At 37.7% G+C, this 15,967-nt stretch overlaps 1 protein-coding gene across 1 annotated transcript in view; it reads left to right on the forward strand.

Moving 5' to 3' along the window:
- The window catches only part of OTOGL (otogelin-like), a 95,796-nt gene that overhangs the window by 22,525 nt on the left and 57,304 nt on the right, over positions 1–15,967 (forward strand). Inside the window, exons 17-26 of the mRNA XM_010561966.1 lie at positions 308–425; positions 2,105–2,282; positions 3,227–3,351; positions 5,131–5,340; positions 6,134–6,299; positions 7,419–7,493; positions 8,633–8,685; positions 9,365–9,527; positions 12,837–12,944; positions 14,212–14,350. Coding sequence (XP_010560268.1) covers positions 308–425; positions 2,105–2,282; positions 3,227–3,351; positions 5,131–5,340; positions 6,134–6,299; positions 7,419–7,493; positions 8,633–8,685; positions 9,365–9,527; positions 12,837–12,944; positions 14,212–14,350 — 1,335 coding nt within the window. The remainder of the gene's footprint in view (positions 1–307; positions 426–2,104; positions 2,283–3,226; positions 3,352–5,130; positions 5,341–6,133; positions 6,300–7,418; positions 7,494–8,632; positions 8,686–9,364; positions 9,528–12,836; positions 12,945–14,211; positions 14,351–15,967) is intronic.

Here is a 15,967-nt window from a genome sequence, read left to right on the forward strand (position 1 = left end):
CAAGTATGGCCTTTTGAATGCAGTATCAGTACTTGGGGATCTCTGCCCACTTACTACTAGACTGCCATAATAGCTAAAAGGCATTCTCCTTGCTCTTATATGCATATGCAATGTTTTATTATGTTCTACATAGAGTTTTGGGTGCTCTGTTTAATGCTTTGAGTGATAGTTTACAACTGATTTACCTGAAGACAGTTCTGGTATTTCCTTTCTATACAACTGTTTTTTCCCGTTTGTTTGTTTTTGCTTTCCATGGTAATATGAATGTCTTCGCCTGTTTCTGATGGTGAAACTTGTTTCTACTTAGAACTTTGACCACGCCTGCATTGAGTCTATAACACTAGTTCTTGAAGATGATGTGAGCAAACAATTAACACTCACGAGATATGGTCAAGTCCAAACTAACCAAGTTTTTAACCTTAATGGTAAGAAGTGCATGGAGTAGAATTTTAGCAGGGTTCACATTCTTTCTTTTATATGCTCCAAAGCTTTTTAATAATACCTGTCTATGAAAAAGGAATTTCTTCAAACCACTTATGAAATGTACAATCACTTCTTATGACCTTAGTAATAGTTCTAGAAATGTACTTTTTCAGCCTGTGAAATAAACTCCTTCATTATGCCCTCATTTCTTTGCATTTCTTATCTTGCAGAGTACCTAGAATTCCACTCATTTTGTTTGTATTTAGGGGGGAGGAGGTAAGAAAAAGAAGGGAGGTGAAGAGAGGTTGGAAATCATCTTGATGTTGATGTTAGGGTCTAGCTTGATTAAAGCTTTTTGGAATACATGGCATGGAATAGAATCCATGTGCTCTATGGGATCTACATTGCTTTCAGTGCTGACTTATGTTGTGATTTCAGGCAGGTTAATTCACCCTTTTGGAAAGGATAGTAAAATAAATGAGCCTTAAAAGGATGTTATAAAATTAAGCATTGAAAGTGGAAATGATATTGCTAAATTTTGTATCTTACAGTGATCATAGTAAATTCTTACTGGATTTTTAGTCTCTTTCTGAAAGAGTAAAGTGGGAGTTCCCCTTTTCTTTCCCAGCCTCTGGCAAAACAGCTTTTAGGGAGTTCTGTGCTGGTGGTTGAGGTTATGTCTTTTCTTCATTGAATTTTTCCAGTCACAGTTCTGCTTTTGGCATTCACAGCTTCCTATGGCAATGAGTTTCATAGCTCAGTTGTACTTTCAGTTATGTTGACAGTTCTGCTTCATATTTCATTGATAATTTCATTTTATGTCTTTTGAATCAGTCCCTATTCACTTTCTTCTCTCTTTCCATAGTCTGGGACAAATATAATCTATGACAAATATTTTGGTGTCACGTTCTTGATAGTTGGGTGTATCTAGTAAGGCTTATCAGCTAAGACCATCTTTAAGCTCACATAAGCATTTTATCAGCCTCTTCTCAGTTTATGCACCTAACTGTGTGTGTGTGTGCGCACACAAGTAGGGGCTGCTGGTGAAGGTAGATCTGCTTTAAGCCTGCAGCTGCAAGTAGCCCAACAATGTGTAGCAAATGAATGCTGTGACTGTGAAATTTCCATTTCCTCACATAATGGATTTGCTGGGAAGGAAAGCTGGGAATTTGATAGGGCCTTAGTTCACATACAGTCTAAGGAAGGAGCTATACTGATGTCATATCAATAGCGGTAAGAGAGAACCTTCTATCTAAAGATTGCAATACGCTTTACAGACATCTGTTAATTAATCTTATAAGATCCCTGGAGACTAAGAAACAAGTGGTTTCTTGTCTTGTCTTCTCATTGCCAGAGGCATGATGTTGCATTGCTTTTCTCTAAAAAAAAAAAAGAAATGTGAGAGTGATTTCTGGATCACTCACAGGTACAGAAAAGTGAGAGATTTTTTACTATCGACAGTAGCTGCAATTCCTGATTTGTGTTGCTAATGAAAAAGATATGTAGTCTCATAAATTCGGATAGAGAATGGGTGAGGTTATTTGGCTGCAGGTGGGATTGTGCATAGTTTCTCACTTTATTTCTGAGTTTTCAAAATCTATTTTGTTTAAGGGGTAAACCAATACAACCTGGAAATTGGATTTCAGTGACTTGGTTTTTCTTTTTCTTTTGCTATATGCAGGTGCTGTTGAAATTCAGAATATATCTTCTTTCTTTGTTCAACTGAAAACTAGTTTTGGTTTGAAGATACTGTTTGCTAAAGATGGAGAGAGGATCTATGTTCAAGTTGATGTTGGCTGGAAGAGAAGAACCTTAGGACTATGTGGAACTTACAATGGGAATTTAAGAGATGATTTTCTGTAAGTTGCATATTGTACATTTAGACTGTGTTTAATAACAAGTCAAAAGTTTTGTTGAATGTAATCATCTGATTATTTCATTTCATTAACATGCTCATGCTTTGTTAAACTAACCAATACAAAATCTCTTAATTAACATGAAAATGTTAGTCACTTTTTAAAATATGAAACTCATAAATTTAGCTAAGTCATTCTAAGCTGTTTAGTCAAGTAATTCTAGAAAACTGCCATATTATTTATAGAAGTTCTGGATGATGATATTGCTTGAATGCACGTTTTTTCCTCCCTGCTGCTCCCCTATCATCAGAACAAATACATGAGCACTGACAAAAAGAGTGGATGATAGTACTAGTATCATCCTTACCTGATTAACACTTACTACTGCTTCATTTTTTTCCCCCACATGAAGTTTTAGTGGAAAAAAATCTAATTCTGAACCACAGGAATGGTTTAATTACAAGGGCACACTTTCCTTATTCTTTTACTTCCTTTCCTCCAAAGTTCCTCAAGCTATAATATCATAAAACTTCTCTAGCAATAACAAATGCTTTTGAAATCCTTGGTGAAAAACAGCACCAAAATGCAAACAGCCCCCCTCTAGAACACTGAAATTAGCTAACAGGTCAAATTTTTGACATTTCACTGGATGAATGTACTCCAATAAGGCCAAATTCTCCTCTCATTAATGACTCCTCCATCTGATTTCAGAGTACTTGAATTAAGCGTGAGGGCAGACTTTGAGTGTAAGAATATTTTTGCATGAGTAAAATATCGAGGAAAAAGCTTCATGTGTCTCTTCTTTTATAACTCAGGTGGAAATTCTTTTGACACATTGAATGTTCAATGTGACTGTGCACCTAATGCTTTTTGATGTACTTGTGTCCTCACAGATGTAATCCATAAGGTCAGCAGGATGCTTACAGTGTTGATCTTTTCCTTTTCAGTTCTCCAGCAGGGATGATAGAAGGGACCCCACAACTTCATGCCAATGCATGGAAGGTTTCCTCAGCTTGTTCTGTGCCTATCAATATTCCTGTGGTTGATCCCTGCAATGTTAATCAGCAAAATGGTATGTTTTCACACAGGAGTCTGGAATTAGCTGTATCTTATTATTATGGGACATTTTTTGTTTTCTCCCTGAATGAGTTGCACATGTATGTATTTCAGCTTCAGTTTTAGATGTGCACTCTTCCTTTCCTTTTTCTTTTTTGGCAAAGACAATTCTTTCCATACATTTAGCATGTAAAATGAAGTAAGTCCTTTGTAAATACAAGCTTAGATGATCATTTAATGCTGGGTGTACTGGGTGTGAGTCCTAAATTCTGCTGTCTAATATATATGCAGAGTGCTAGGCAGAAAATCGTCTGCAGTCCTGTATATTATGCCAGTCAAGAGAAATGATGTGATGCACATTTGTAGATTGACAAAGAAAGTACAGGAGACAGTGCCTTGCCAAGGATCAAAAGTCGTATCTTTGGCTTCTCTATGCTTGTTGCATTAAAAGTTTCCTTATCCTCCATCTATGCTCTCTGACACAAACTGATGCAAACAACCTGAGATCCATGGATTTGTTCAAATTCCTGAGTAAAGATTTAGTTTTGGCTGGTTGATGTGCCTATATTTTGCGTTGAACTTTCACTGTCTCCTCCTTTCTTTTCAATTAATGAAGACAATGGGCAGACAGTAGTTGCCAATTCTGTCAGAATTTAGATTAATGTTTTTAATGTTTCAGACATAAGGCCTCACTAAGGATGTGGGATTTGGCCATATTTAGAGCCTGTGGGAGCAAGCCTAGAATAACCATAAACTTTTAAGAATCTGGGGCATTCTAAGACTTTTTATGTCCTTTAGCATTGGCTGTCTTCTAAAGCAGTGCATCTCAGCCAAGTTAGCTCTCTCCACGATACTTCATGCCTCCACTGTACTTCCTCAGTGAAGGTGGAGTTTGACATAAATGTAAGCTGCTTAGAGCAGGAGGGTGGACTACATGAGCTTCTGAGGTCCCTTCCAGCCTGAATTTTCCTGTGATCCTGTAATCATCACTGGAAAAAGCAGCCCCTGAGTAAGTGATCCTGCCCCATGCTACCACCTGTGCTAAGCCAGCACAAGCGTTTTTCCAGGTCTGTGATGATCTTAATCTGATGAAACTAAAATATAAATGATTGTTTGTTTGTTTACTTATTTTGTCAGGTTACTTTTCAACCAAGTCAAGTTCACTCTTTGAACCTGAGAGACTCCAGAAATCCTTGTGTCAGTGTGTGTATGTGGGAATGAACAGGGAGGGTGAAGGGTAGGGACACCCTTTTAGCAGCAAAATTGGCTTAAATGTGATGCACACTATGGTGTTCCTGAGATATTCCACCACGTGTGGTGGTAGTATGCTTCAGTGGTAGGAGGAGGGTCTGTTGGTGCTAGAAGGTATATGGCCAGCTTGGGACCTGCATGTGCTCGAGCTCCAGTTTGCAGTGCTTCCTGGGTCCACATGCCAAGAAGTATATGACTGTTGCTGATTTCAAAGCTAAATGAAACATCAAGTAGGAAAAAACGTATTCTAAGCTTTGGAGGACTCTTCTAACTAACTCTTTTGAAATATTATTTTGCCGTTTGAGTTTCCTGCGCTACTAGAGGAAGGCATAACTGGTTTTATATAGTTATTTTTCTCTTAAGTGGAGTATATTGTTGAGGGAGTTGCTTACAATACCAATTTTAAACTACAGAACTTTGCAGAAAGGCATTGTATACAAGTTTTTGTGGCACAACTGGCTATGTTTGGTTTTAATATTCAGTGCTATTCATTTGACTGTTATATTAAAATGGATCTGGCTAAAACAATGTCACCTTCTCTTAGCTGGGTATGCATCTCACTGTGATATCATCAATCAAGAAGTTTTTGCTCCCTGCCATGCCTACATCAGTCCAGGATTATACTACCAGCTATGCCGCTTTGATGCATGCAAATGCGGAAGCAGCTGTTTGTGTAATGCTTTGGCACACTATGCTTACGTCTGTAGCAAGCACGGGGTCATCGTTGACTTCAGATCTCATATTTCTTACTGTGGTGAGTAACATTTGCAGAATGGAGTATCTTTTAGAAATGTGTAAAGTTCTACAAGTACCATTTGCTCCACAAAATACAGGGATTGACCTTTTTTGCTGGAAACTAGAATTGTGCCATGAGCTAATGGTATACTCAGGGGTGAATGCTAATAGCCTTTATGTTAGGCATCTGAGTTGGGGAACCTGAGCTGCCTCACAGGGGGTGCCTGTACCTTTCCTTTGTCTACAGAGAGAATTTGAATCTCTGACTTTGAACTCGTAAGTCATACGGAAGCCTCTATTAGGCTAAAGTAGTCAGGGAGTGGCAGGAGCAGGGCTGTTCCCTGAGGGAAGGCAAGCCAGGGTGGCAGGGGCTCCCCAGGGCCACCAGGGCAGGGTGGGCAGTGATTTGCCAAGTAGGATGTAGCAATGATTTAAAACAAGGCATTTCTAAACTGTAGAGTAATGCCCTAACCTTAACTGGACCGTTCTTCCTCTCTTAGAAGCCTGAGTTACTAGGCAGACACACCTATAACACACACTTAACATATATAAAGAATAGACACCTACTGCTTAAAAAATAGACAATTCCAGCCAAGGAATTGCCCAACATAAACCCACCCGAATCTAAACAATTCTAACTTAATAAATCAGTAAAATAGCATATTTTTGTCATGCATTTTAACTCACCCCAGTGCAGCAAGAGACCATTTTGCTTTGCTGTTTTGCACTCCCATAATATACTGCTTTTTTTCCTATTTTTCACATTTGAAGAGTATGTTGTTCTCCCTTCTCTCTCCCTCTCTCTCCTCCAGCTGTGATGTGTCACAGTGGTATGCTTTATCATCAGTGCTCTTCTTTTTGTAAACACTCCTGTGCTTCACTTTCTATGGCAAATATCTGTGGTGATGACTGTGCAGAAGGATGTAATTGTCCTGATGGGAAGTATTTTGAAGAGTCGGTCAACTTTTGTGTATCAATGTAAGTCACAAGAAAATAGAACATATGTGTAGGCACATTTTCCTCTTTCCAGCAAGATTTAAAGTAGTTTTTCTGCTGTTTCCGTCAAGATGTAGACTGCCTAAACAGGATAGCAAGCAATATGTGAAGATTTCATATTCTTTTGTACTAATAAATCGTGGGGCCTCATCTGGTACTGTGTGTACAGCCATCTACTGCACTTGAGAGAAGATATGTCATACTGCTTTAGAGAAGGGTGCTGAAACTTTTTTAATTCATGGGAAAGCATTTTCACATGAAAACCTTGTTTTTAACACTTAAGAAAAAATGAGAAGGAATCTACGTAGTAGCAATCCATAAAGTCAGGGATAGTATGGAGAGAGTGGCTAGGAGTGTCTTTTTTTCTGTCTCACAATACAAACCCCTTCAGTTAAATGGAAGGAAATGGTCAATGAAAGGAAATAGTTTTTGTACCTTGTGTACCAAAATTTTACAGCTTACCGCCATAGGGAGTTACTGAGTTCAGGTACTGAATTAAAAACTGGAATGAGTATTTATGTAAATTTCAAGATTATACAGAGATATTGCTGTTCATTGCAACATGTACTTTGGAAAGATCAGTAAAATTCGTACTGCAGGGATAAAGACTGTTTTAAACTATTAAAGAGTTTGAGGTAACTTGGTATTCTCATATTTTTGCATGGTTTCTAGGGAATTCTGTTGCTACTTCCATCCCATCTGCCTCTTACCACAGACAGGGTTAATGGATTTTGCTATCATAATTCCTCTGTCCCGTGATTTTGACAGTACTTTGAATGGGAACTACATGTTGCCTTACTACTCCTGTAACTGGGAAGAAAAACTCTTTTCTATAAGACTAATGCACAGAAACAGCAAATAAATAATACGGAGATTGAGGAACACCCTGGTTTTGTTGAAGATGGTAGGAATTTTGCCACTGACTTCAATACAGTCAGAGCGTCATCCTTTAGTTTTTGCCTTTAGAAGTATATTTTAAATATAAAGATTGATTTAATGAATTATAAGGCCTGCTTATCATAATAGCTTGATAAATGGATTGCCCTGAAATCCCATTTTGTCTTGCTTTTGTATCTACATGCATAAATATTCTTTTAACAGATCTGCCTGTCATTGTCATTACAAGGGCAAAGCTCTCCAGCCTGGAGAAATCCTCCCTACACCAACAGGCTCCTGGTAGGTTTGAGCACCAAGAGTTTTATCTTTCATGTATCACAGTTTGGATGCTACTCATGAGCCTTGAAATTTTTTTCACATAGAATGAAGGTCTATTGTATCAAGATTTTATTTTTGTTACACACTTAGTAAAAGGGAGTCTAATATAAATTGGATTATGTACTTGCTTATTTTAACAACAGGATACCTGGAAAATTCTGTAAGCCAGGGACTAAAGAGTATCTCAAAACACACACATAGAGGTTGCAGTCCTGTTCTTAGACCTGGGGGCATTATGATAGCAATATGAGGTTAGTTTCGGAAGAATAAACAATGTGATTCTATTTTGGGAAGTTTTTCAAACAAAGGCTTGCAGGGAGCTATGCTTGTGTCATTTTGTATTATTAATTCATGATGGAATCCTGACCTCACTGAAACAAGTGAGGAAACCTCCCAGGTTTAATGGTCAAACTTGTTCATTTTATAAGAAATGCACTCAACCTGCTGATTTAAAATCATGTCTGTGACTTGAGCATCAGGGTTGATTCTTGCTGAGGTCTTATAGTTGTTATAACTGAAGCTTGGTAATCATGTAGTTCAAGAGGTGAGAGAAGGGGCTTCATTTTTCTGCCACTGCTATGCCTCTGCAAAGCTTTGTTTTTTTCACAATTTTTTTTTTAAAGGAAAATGAAAAAAATGAGGACTAAGTTTATTGTCAAATGTGGTTTTTTGTAATTCTGTATTTTATCATAAAAAGAATCAAGCTGTGTATCTTAACATCTGTGCAACAGGAAATTTGCATGCTGTATCCTTCCATATTCACAAAGGCAGAAAAGGTTTTGTGTTACACTGCCAGGATCCTGAATCGCCTGGCCCTACATTCCTCCAGAGGCTGACATACCCAGCTTCTTTTTTATTTTGGTGAATGTTAGACAATTAAATTGTACATAAACACCTTTGTGAGTTTGGGCCCTCATTACAGATCAGCGGTTAGAAAACACCAACAAAATATTGGTCAGAACTCATGCTTTTGGTTTTTAATCCTCCTTCTCCTGATTTCTGTTGTTTAAATTGGGTTAAATTGTATTATCTTTTTTTAACATGGTGGCTACAAAACATTTTCCCCTTAGAATAGAGATGGGTGTGCTTTTCTTTTCCAGTCAGTGTTTGAATGGAACAGTGAAATGTATTGAAGCCACTACAGAAAATACAGGTAATTTACAGTCTTTTTTTCATATTACAGTTGCACAGAGGAAGTTTTTGACATTGAATAGTAATTTGGTTTTCTCCTCCTATGTATTTTCATTATGAGATATTTAACGTCATAATATATTTGAAATAGGAGCTTAGGAGCACACATTGTCTTGGTTTTTTCTTTTTCCTTTTTCTGTAGCACAAATTGTACTAAGTCACTCGGGAAATTAAAAAAAAAATAATTACATGTGAGGTGTAGGTCAGTATGTTCTCATGGGAATACCTAAAATTAGGCTCACTATCCTTGTTTAGGAAGCCTTAAGATCTTGACTTCTAGTAAGTAAATTTCTAATTAATTTCTAATGGATTTAGAAGAGATTTCAATACACTGAAAATTATGCCACTTCTAAAGATTCTGTCTACCTAAGGCATAATTACTCCACCTTTAAGGCTTGGCTGTGGATCAGATCCAGATGCTTAATATTAAGTTTTCATCTTTTTTTTTACATTAAAACATATATTAATTTTATATCGCTGTAATATAAATGAAATTACAGACTTTTATTCAGATTATATTCTTATGTGTACTGTAATGTAAGCTAACTGTGCATTAAAATAAATAGATTGCGAACAAAAATAGAAAACCTTCAGTGTAAAAGAGCAGTTGATCTCATTTAACCTGCATTTTGCATTTGAAGTTCACGTATGCCCTGAAGGAAAAATCTACTATGACTGCAGATCTCCTGTGCCTGGATTACCAGCAGCGGGTGTGAATTGCGGGATCTCTTGTGCGAACCTTGCCATGAACTTCTCCTGTGTCCCCTCACCACCCTGTGCAAGTGGCTGTATCTGCCCCCCTGGGTAAGTTTTGGCAGGACAACCTGGAGCACAAGCCATATACCTATTTTTCACAGTTTAACTCTGAACATTTTTTTTTCTTTTTAAATTTCAGTGGTATCATACCTCTGATTTTGAAGCTACTGTTCTATAAATCTTTGCAGATATAGAGTCACAGTTAAAAGGCCAACTTTTTCTTTTGTCTCTGAGAGCCCTTTTCTCCTTCCTGCTGGTGTGAGGCTCCATGATATAATGATTTGTCAGTTGGAGTCCTACAGTTTGTCCATCCTGAGACCATGATTCCACTATCCCATGAGATACCCACCTTGCTACCACTCCGATTGGCTGGTATTTGGGACTCTCTGGGGAGGAGATGACTCCCACCACTTGCGCGGTATATTTTATTTGAGTGTAGAAGCAACATGACAAAAAATCATAATGTAAACCATCTGTGTTCCTTCTTACCGCCCAAATAATTGTCTCACTTAGACTTCTACTCAGGCTTACAGTATTGATGCCCAACCTGGGGCAGGGAGTGGGGGGGTTGCGGGCTGGATGGATCCTGCCCTCTTCCCTATCATTCTCTCTGTCCTTCTGAACTCAACCAAAGTTTTTGTTTTCTCAGCTCATGAATTTGGATTTGGTGCCCAGAAACAGTCTACTGAGCTTTGCAGGGGTCATATCAAAGTACAAGAGCTAAAAGCATTTGTTGTGAAGTTTCTGTCAGGATCACTCACTACTTCCTCCATCTGTTTCCATTCTTTCCCCTGATACCTGCTGCATGCACTTTCAGATTTGAAGAGGCAAATATGCTGTGCAAATTGCTGCAATTTGACCTCAGGTGGAGTGCTCCCTGTTCTTTCTCAACATTTGATTTTATTTCACTATGTGTATCCAGTGGTCCCCTGACAGTATATCAGTTGTACGCAGATCAGAGTGTAATGAGACTGCCAGAATTCCCCTTCCAGCAACTTGTGATGTTCACGGATGACTAAGTACTGGTGAAGGACAGATTTCAGGCACAGCTATTTAAGATTTCACTAGTTTTTCTTGCCTGGTATTCTGTAGTCCTCTACAACCTCTGCCTCAACTGAGGAGTTAGCTTTCAAGACCATTAGTGTTACAGGAATAAACAATTATTTTTAACACAAAAATGCCTGAATCTGTACAAGGCATCATATAAAAACTAGTAAATTTTTACTGAAACATCACCATATTTGCGTGAACTTAAACTAGCAGCATAGTCATGAAAGTTCATTTGAAAATTTGAAATAATTAAAACATAACTTGAAAAACAGAGCTAAAGCCCTGCTCTCACAGTCAAGTAGTAGTATATCTTTTCAAATTGAATGTTACTTATTTTCTGAATTATAAACTATAAAAGGGGTACAGACAAGCCAAATCCCAAGTTTCTGTCAAATAATGGAGTAAAACACATGAATTATTTTGTTAAGTAAGAGAATAAACACTTATTTTGCTATTAGATAGAAAAGTAAATGTGTAACATTTAAGCAGTTAGTACCATCATCGGTGTTAAATTTTATTTCTGAAGCCATTATGCCTTTCAGGCTCATGGTTCCGAGAAGTGAGTATGGCTTTTGGCTAGGAAGGGGCCAGCAGGGTTAGCTTAAATATTGCTTTCAGAAGTTATCTTTTTTTAATACAAGTAAATGTTAAGCATATACCTCATGAAATTAAATCTATATGGACAAGTCATGAAAGCCTTGTTATGGGACGTTTTACTGTTATGTCATTTTTTAATTCTCTTAAGATGCTGTTCTTCTCTTTGTTTCTCCTTTCCCACCTTATTTCTACTACTACCCATTGTTTGACCCAATGACCTGAGCTTTTGGGGTGGAATCTTGAATTCTCCTGGAGACTGGCACCTTATTCTAGCATCCCAGGCATTTATGGTGCTCACAAAGTAAACCAGCTTGTGCATGGTATTGAAACTCTTTCCTTTGGAGACCCATGACAGGATGGACTCTAGTATGCAAAAAGTGGTCCTTTTAAAGTAAAAATGTTTTACATTTTCTATTGTTAAAATTCTTGCACAACAGCTTGTGGTTCTTTTAGTCAGTAGTTAAAGAGGTGACAGAATAAGAAACACTGAAAGTCTCCGTTATGCTATAAAAATTGAATAGAATAGCTCAAAATTTCATGAGGAAATGAGCTGAGAATGACAGTAAATTCATCACCCAAAGATACACTGAAAGTCACCCTAACACTGAGCTGGAGATATAAAAGAATAAGTTGAATTACAGAAGTACAGAAGAGTAGTATGAAAGGGACCGCATGGGGCTAAGTTATTCTCATGCCCTTAGGTAGCATCAGCAATATCTGTTATTCTTGGCAGGTATTTAACTTCCATTGACAGAGACTCTAAATGACCTTCCCAAGCCATCTGTTCTAGTGCTTTCCTATCTTTAACCATTTTTCTGAACACTTGACTCTCTTACTTAAAACCAATTAATCTTTAATGAACCAGTAATTATGGGGAGAAGAAAACTCTAATCTGTGTGTTCCTTTTAACTTCAAGTGAAGCAATCTCAAGATCATACTTTGAAAATACACCTCTCTATACTCTGAACCATGTGTTGCAATGACAACTGCGGGAACGGCTCCCCTAAACAGCAGCATTGGGAGTGTCAGTAATATTTTTTTTTTAAAAGTTAATGTGGCTAAGCAGATGGAAATGAGGACATAGCAAAAAGCGGTTAACCACATCTCAGGGTCACTTATTCATGATCTAATTAATTTGCTGCTTTTTGCATTAAATGCTCCTGTTTTGTCTTAACCTTATTAGTTGTTTCCGCTTCCCCCGGGGTAGGCAGGTAACCTCCACCACCGCCCTTCGTAAACTGTGTTTCTTTTGTGCTGCTAACTCTGCAACAGGTACTGTAGCCCAGGTCACTATCCTGTGCTCAGAAACTCAGAACGGCTGCTTCCCTGGGACAGGAGGACGAGGGAGCAGCAGAAAGGGAAGGGCAGCCTGGCTGCAACCTCAGCAGCGTGTGTAACACACAGATGCTCCGCAGTTTGCAGGGAAGAGCACCTAAACTACCTGCGCTCTTGTGTAGGAGCTGCTGCCCCACACCAAGATACCCCTTTGGAGGTAGAAGGAGAGCTGCAGCTTTGAGCTTTGCGAGGTCTCCAGCTGTGCCCAGTGGAGATCATTTGATTCGGACAGATTTTATTGCTGAAACAATTGTCCTTGGCTTGGATGGAAGACAGGTTGCCCGTGGCGGGGTTTAGACAATACACTCCACATTCCGTTATGTTGATCTACGTGTGAATTTACGCTTTCATCTTAATAATTCTTTTATTTTGAAGGATGGCTGAGCATAGAGGGAAATGTTATATTCCTGATAGTTGTCCATGCACCTGGAAAGACAGGGAATTTCTGTCAGGAGAAGTGATAGCTACACCGTGTTACACCTGGTGAGTGACACGCATTTTGCATACTTCCAAAACACCTGGGTCTAGCCACAAAGAGAAATTGATACAGAAAACGTGTTGAGTACATTGAAAATCAAAAATGTACATGCTTGTTTATAGGCAGTTACAGTCTATATCTTTTATTAGGCTCACTAATAGACTTGGAAGAGTATGCAGACTTTTAGGTGAATGCTTCTTCAGGTCTGAAAAGGAAGCAGAAGATATCAGAGTTAAAAAGCAGTCAAGAACAAATGCTTGATTCCACATGTATCAGTTAATCTCTGAAAGAAAAGGCATTTGGCGTTTTGGAGAACAGAATATCATGAAAGACAACCAAGGAGAAAAAAAGAGAAATTAAATGTGTGACAGTGGTAAATAGCCTGCTCCTTTGGGAACTGGACTGTGCAGTGTGAGTTACCAGTCAGCATGAGTGACTGTATAGGAAGAAGATGGGCAATAAAAAAAAAAATTTAAAAAAGCATTAGAATTGGAAAATGAGCTAGCGCCCAGCATCTTTTTTAAGGAGTCTTACCTGACTTATATTAATGCAAAACAGTTCTTCATCCATTGTAATCTGCTAGCCAAAATATATATCTTCAGTTAAGCATATATTTAATAACAATAAAAAAGTTTGGCATGGCAGCTTTTAATCAGTTAAAAACTTCATTGGCAAATCAACTGAGCTTATACACTTACACAAGCAAAACTAGAGGCTGTCAGTACTACCTTCATACAAATTCATGTAAGTCACTGAATGTAGCTGACAGGAAAAGTAATCCTGCAAAATACCAGCATTTATTTCTTAAACTCATTCCATACTTGTCTGATACCCTGAAATCTTACAGGTAGCAACTGGAGGTCTTTTGCATTGCATATGTGCAGATTTTTATCAGAATTTCTTGAGAAAAAATATAATATTGATGTTTTATGAATGAGCATGTTGTGGCATGGTGTCTTATTTAAACTGGAGGCAGTGATGGGAATGTTTGCATTAGCCATAAAATTTTTAAGATTTGACATTCATTTTTTATGCATTTTTATTGTACATATGTGCTGATGGCAAAATGCTCAACACTCTTCTGCCATGGCATCACCAATAACTTCAGAAGCAATCTACAGACTAGCTCTGTGTTTCAAGGTCTGAGAATTTTCTTCCTTTCATGAATTTCTTTATGACTTGAAATAAAGAACCCAAGAAAGCTTTTTCTTGAAAATAAAAAGTAATTGACCCTTCTAGTCAGAACATACTGATTGTTAATTTTCCTTACAGTGTTTGTCGGAGAGGGATATTCAATTGCACTAGTTACCCCTGTCCTGCTGTATGCACTATTTATGGAGATCGACATTATTATACTTTTGATGGATTGGAGTATGATTATGTCAGTGACTGCCAAGCTTACCTGCTAAAGGTAGGAAGATTGTTGATATATTTTCATGTATCCAAGTGAAAGCTTCTGTGAGAGGGCAAGTATTTTGAAGATTGGGAGATGATCTATAGAAACAAACATTAAAAAAAACAGGTGCAGAACAGATGTGTCTGAAAGGAAGAATCTGTAAATGACATTTCGTGCTCAGCCATTTCAAAATGATACATGGGTGTGTCCTTACGTATCTATGTAGTCTAGAGAAAAATAGAAAACAATGTTTTCTGTTCTACCTTAAGCATGCTTTCATCACAATGAGCAAAGAATAACACTACAGAAACTGTTCTAGGATGAGGTATAATCTATAGATTTATTTAATAGTTTTCTATAAACTCTGCTTGGCAGAGGGTTAAGGATGACCTCTGAGGCTGCTTGGAATCCTTCCTGAATGTGATCTGCATCTGATCTGGAGTGTATGTGTGTAATAATATCAAACACAATGATTTCATAATTCAACAATGAAATCCTTCATTGAGATTGTCTGGCAGCTACATGCTGATGTTCCTCATAGCACACATTTACAGTACATTGCTAGCCTTTTTTGTTTAAAAATACCATTACTGACATTTAGAAATATATTCTATTACTAACAACACTATTGTTTATTATCATTGTTGCTATTATTAAGGGTAAGAGTCTGTCTTCTGAGTTACAGTAATGTGTTTAGAAGAATACTCATTTTCTGTCAACCCTGACTGTCTAACCTTAAGAAAAAGCATGGTTTCTCAACAAGGACTACTGCAAATAGTTTATTTCATGTACGCTTTAGTAGAGTATTTACAGCTGTGAAATAAAATAGATCGGTTCCAGATTTTTTTCTACGTTGAAAAAAAAAAAGAGAGGTTTGGTAAAGATAATAAGAATACCGCATAGCAAACTCCTGGCATGTATCATATTGTCTCATAAAAGAGCTCTTACTCTTAGAGGTATATGAACCTTTGCACAAACTTTCCTCCTTTAAGATGCAAAAAAATAGGGGTTACTTTACCTGTAAATCATCTTGCCTGTATGATGAGGTGGAAAGGTTGGTTGTCATTTCTTAATTCTTATGCCATCCAGCCAGAGAGGTGTGTAAGACAAATCTATGCTGCTTTTTCAAAATTTAGTATGATACTGGGATGTTTTGCTTTTATAATCAAATGTCACCTGCCACTCTACGGCATAAGAAAGTACCTATCTATCTGGAAACAAACCATGGGGAGCATTTAGAGTTCAAGACTAAAGTTGGCAGCTACATAATTAAGGCATGTGGCATGCTGCCAACAGGCCTTTCTTCAGGTGAATGTGATGACACAAATGATGAAAATGCTGCCTATGTAGATCTGCTTTTCAGACTCTTCAAACTTTTTTCAGCTTTTCAAACTGTTTTTTCCCCAAACTTAGCTAATGTGTGAAAGTATGGCTTAATTTGTTCATTGTTTTTCTTCCCTCTTTAGTATATGGAAAACTTTCATGATCTATATTGAAGGACTGTTTATTACAAATTAGGCACTGCATAATTATGTCTGGAACAGATGATGTATCTGTGGGCTCATTTTTGACTGTGAAATGTTTGGAGACGTTTTGGGGGGGGGGGGGGAAAAAAAGGGGGGGGAGACAGAG

The sequence above is a fragment of the Haliaeetus leucocephalus genome, unplaced genomic scaffold (genome assembly GCF_000737465.1).
Source record: "Haliaeetus leucocephalus isolate CR32 unplaced genomic scaffold, Haliaeetus_leucocephalus-4.0 Scaffold151, whole genome shotgun sequence".
NCBI lineage: Eukaryota > Metazoa > Chordata > Aves > Accipitriformes > Accipitridae > Haliaeetus > Haliaeetus leucocephalus.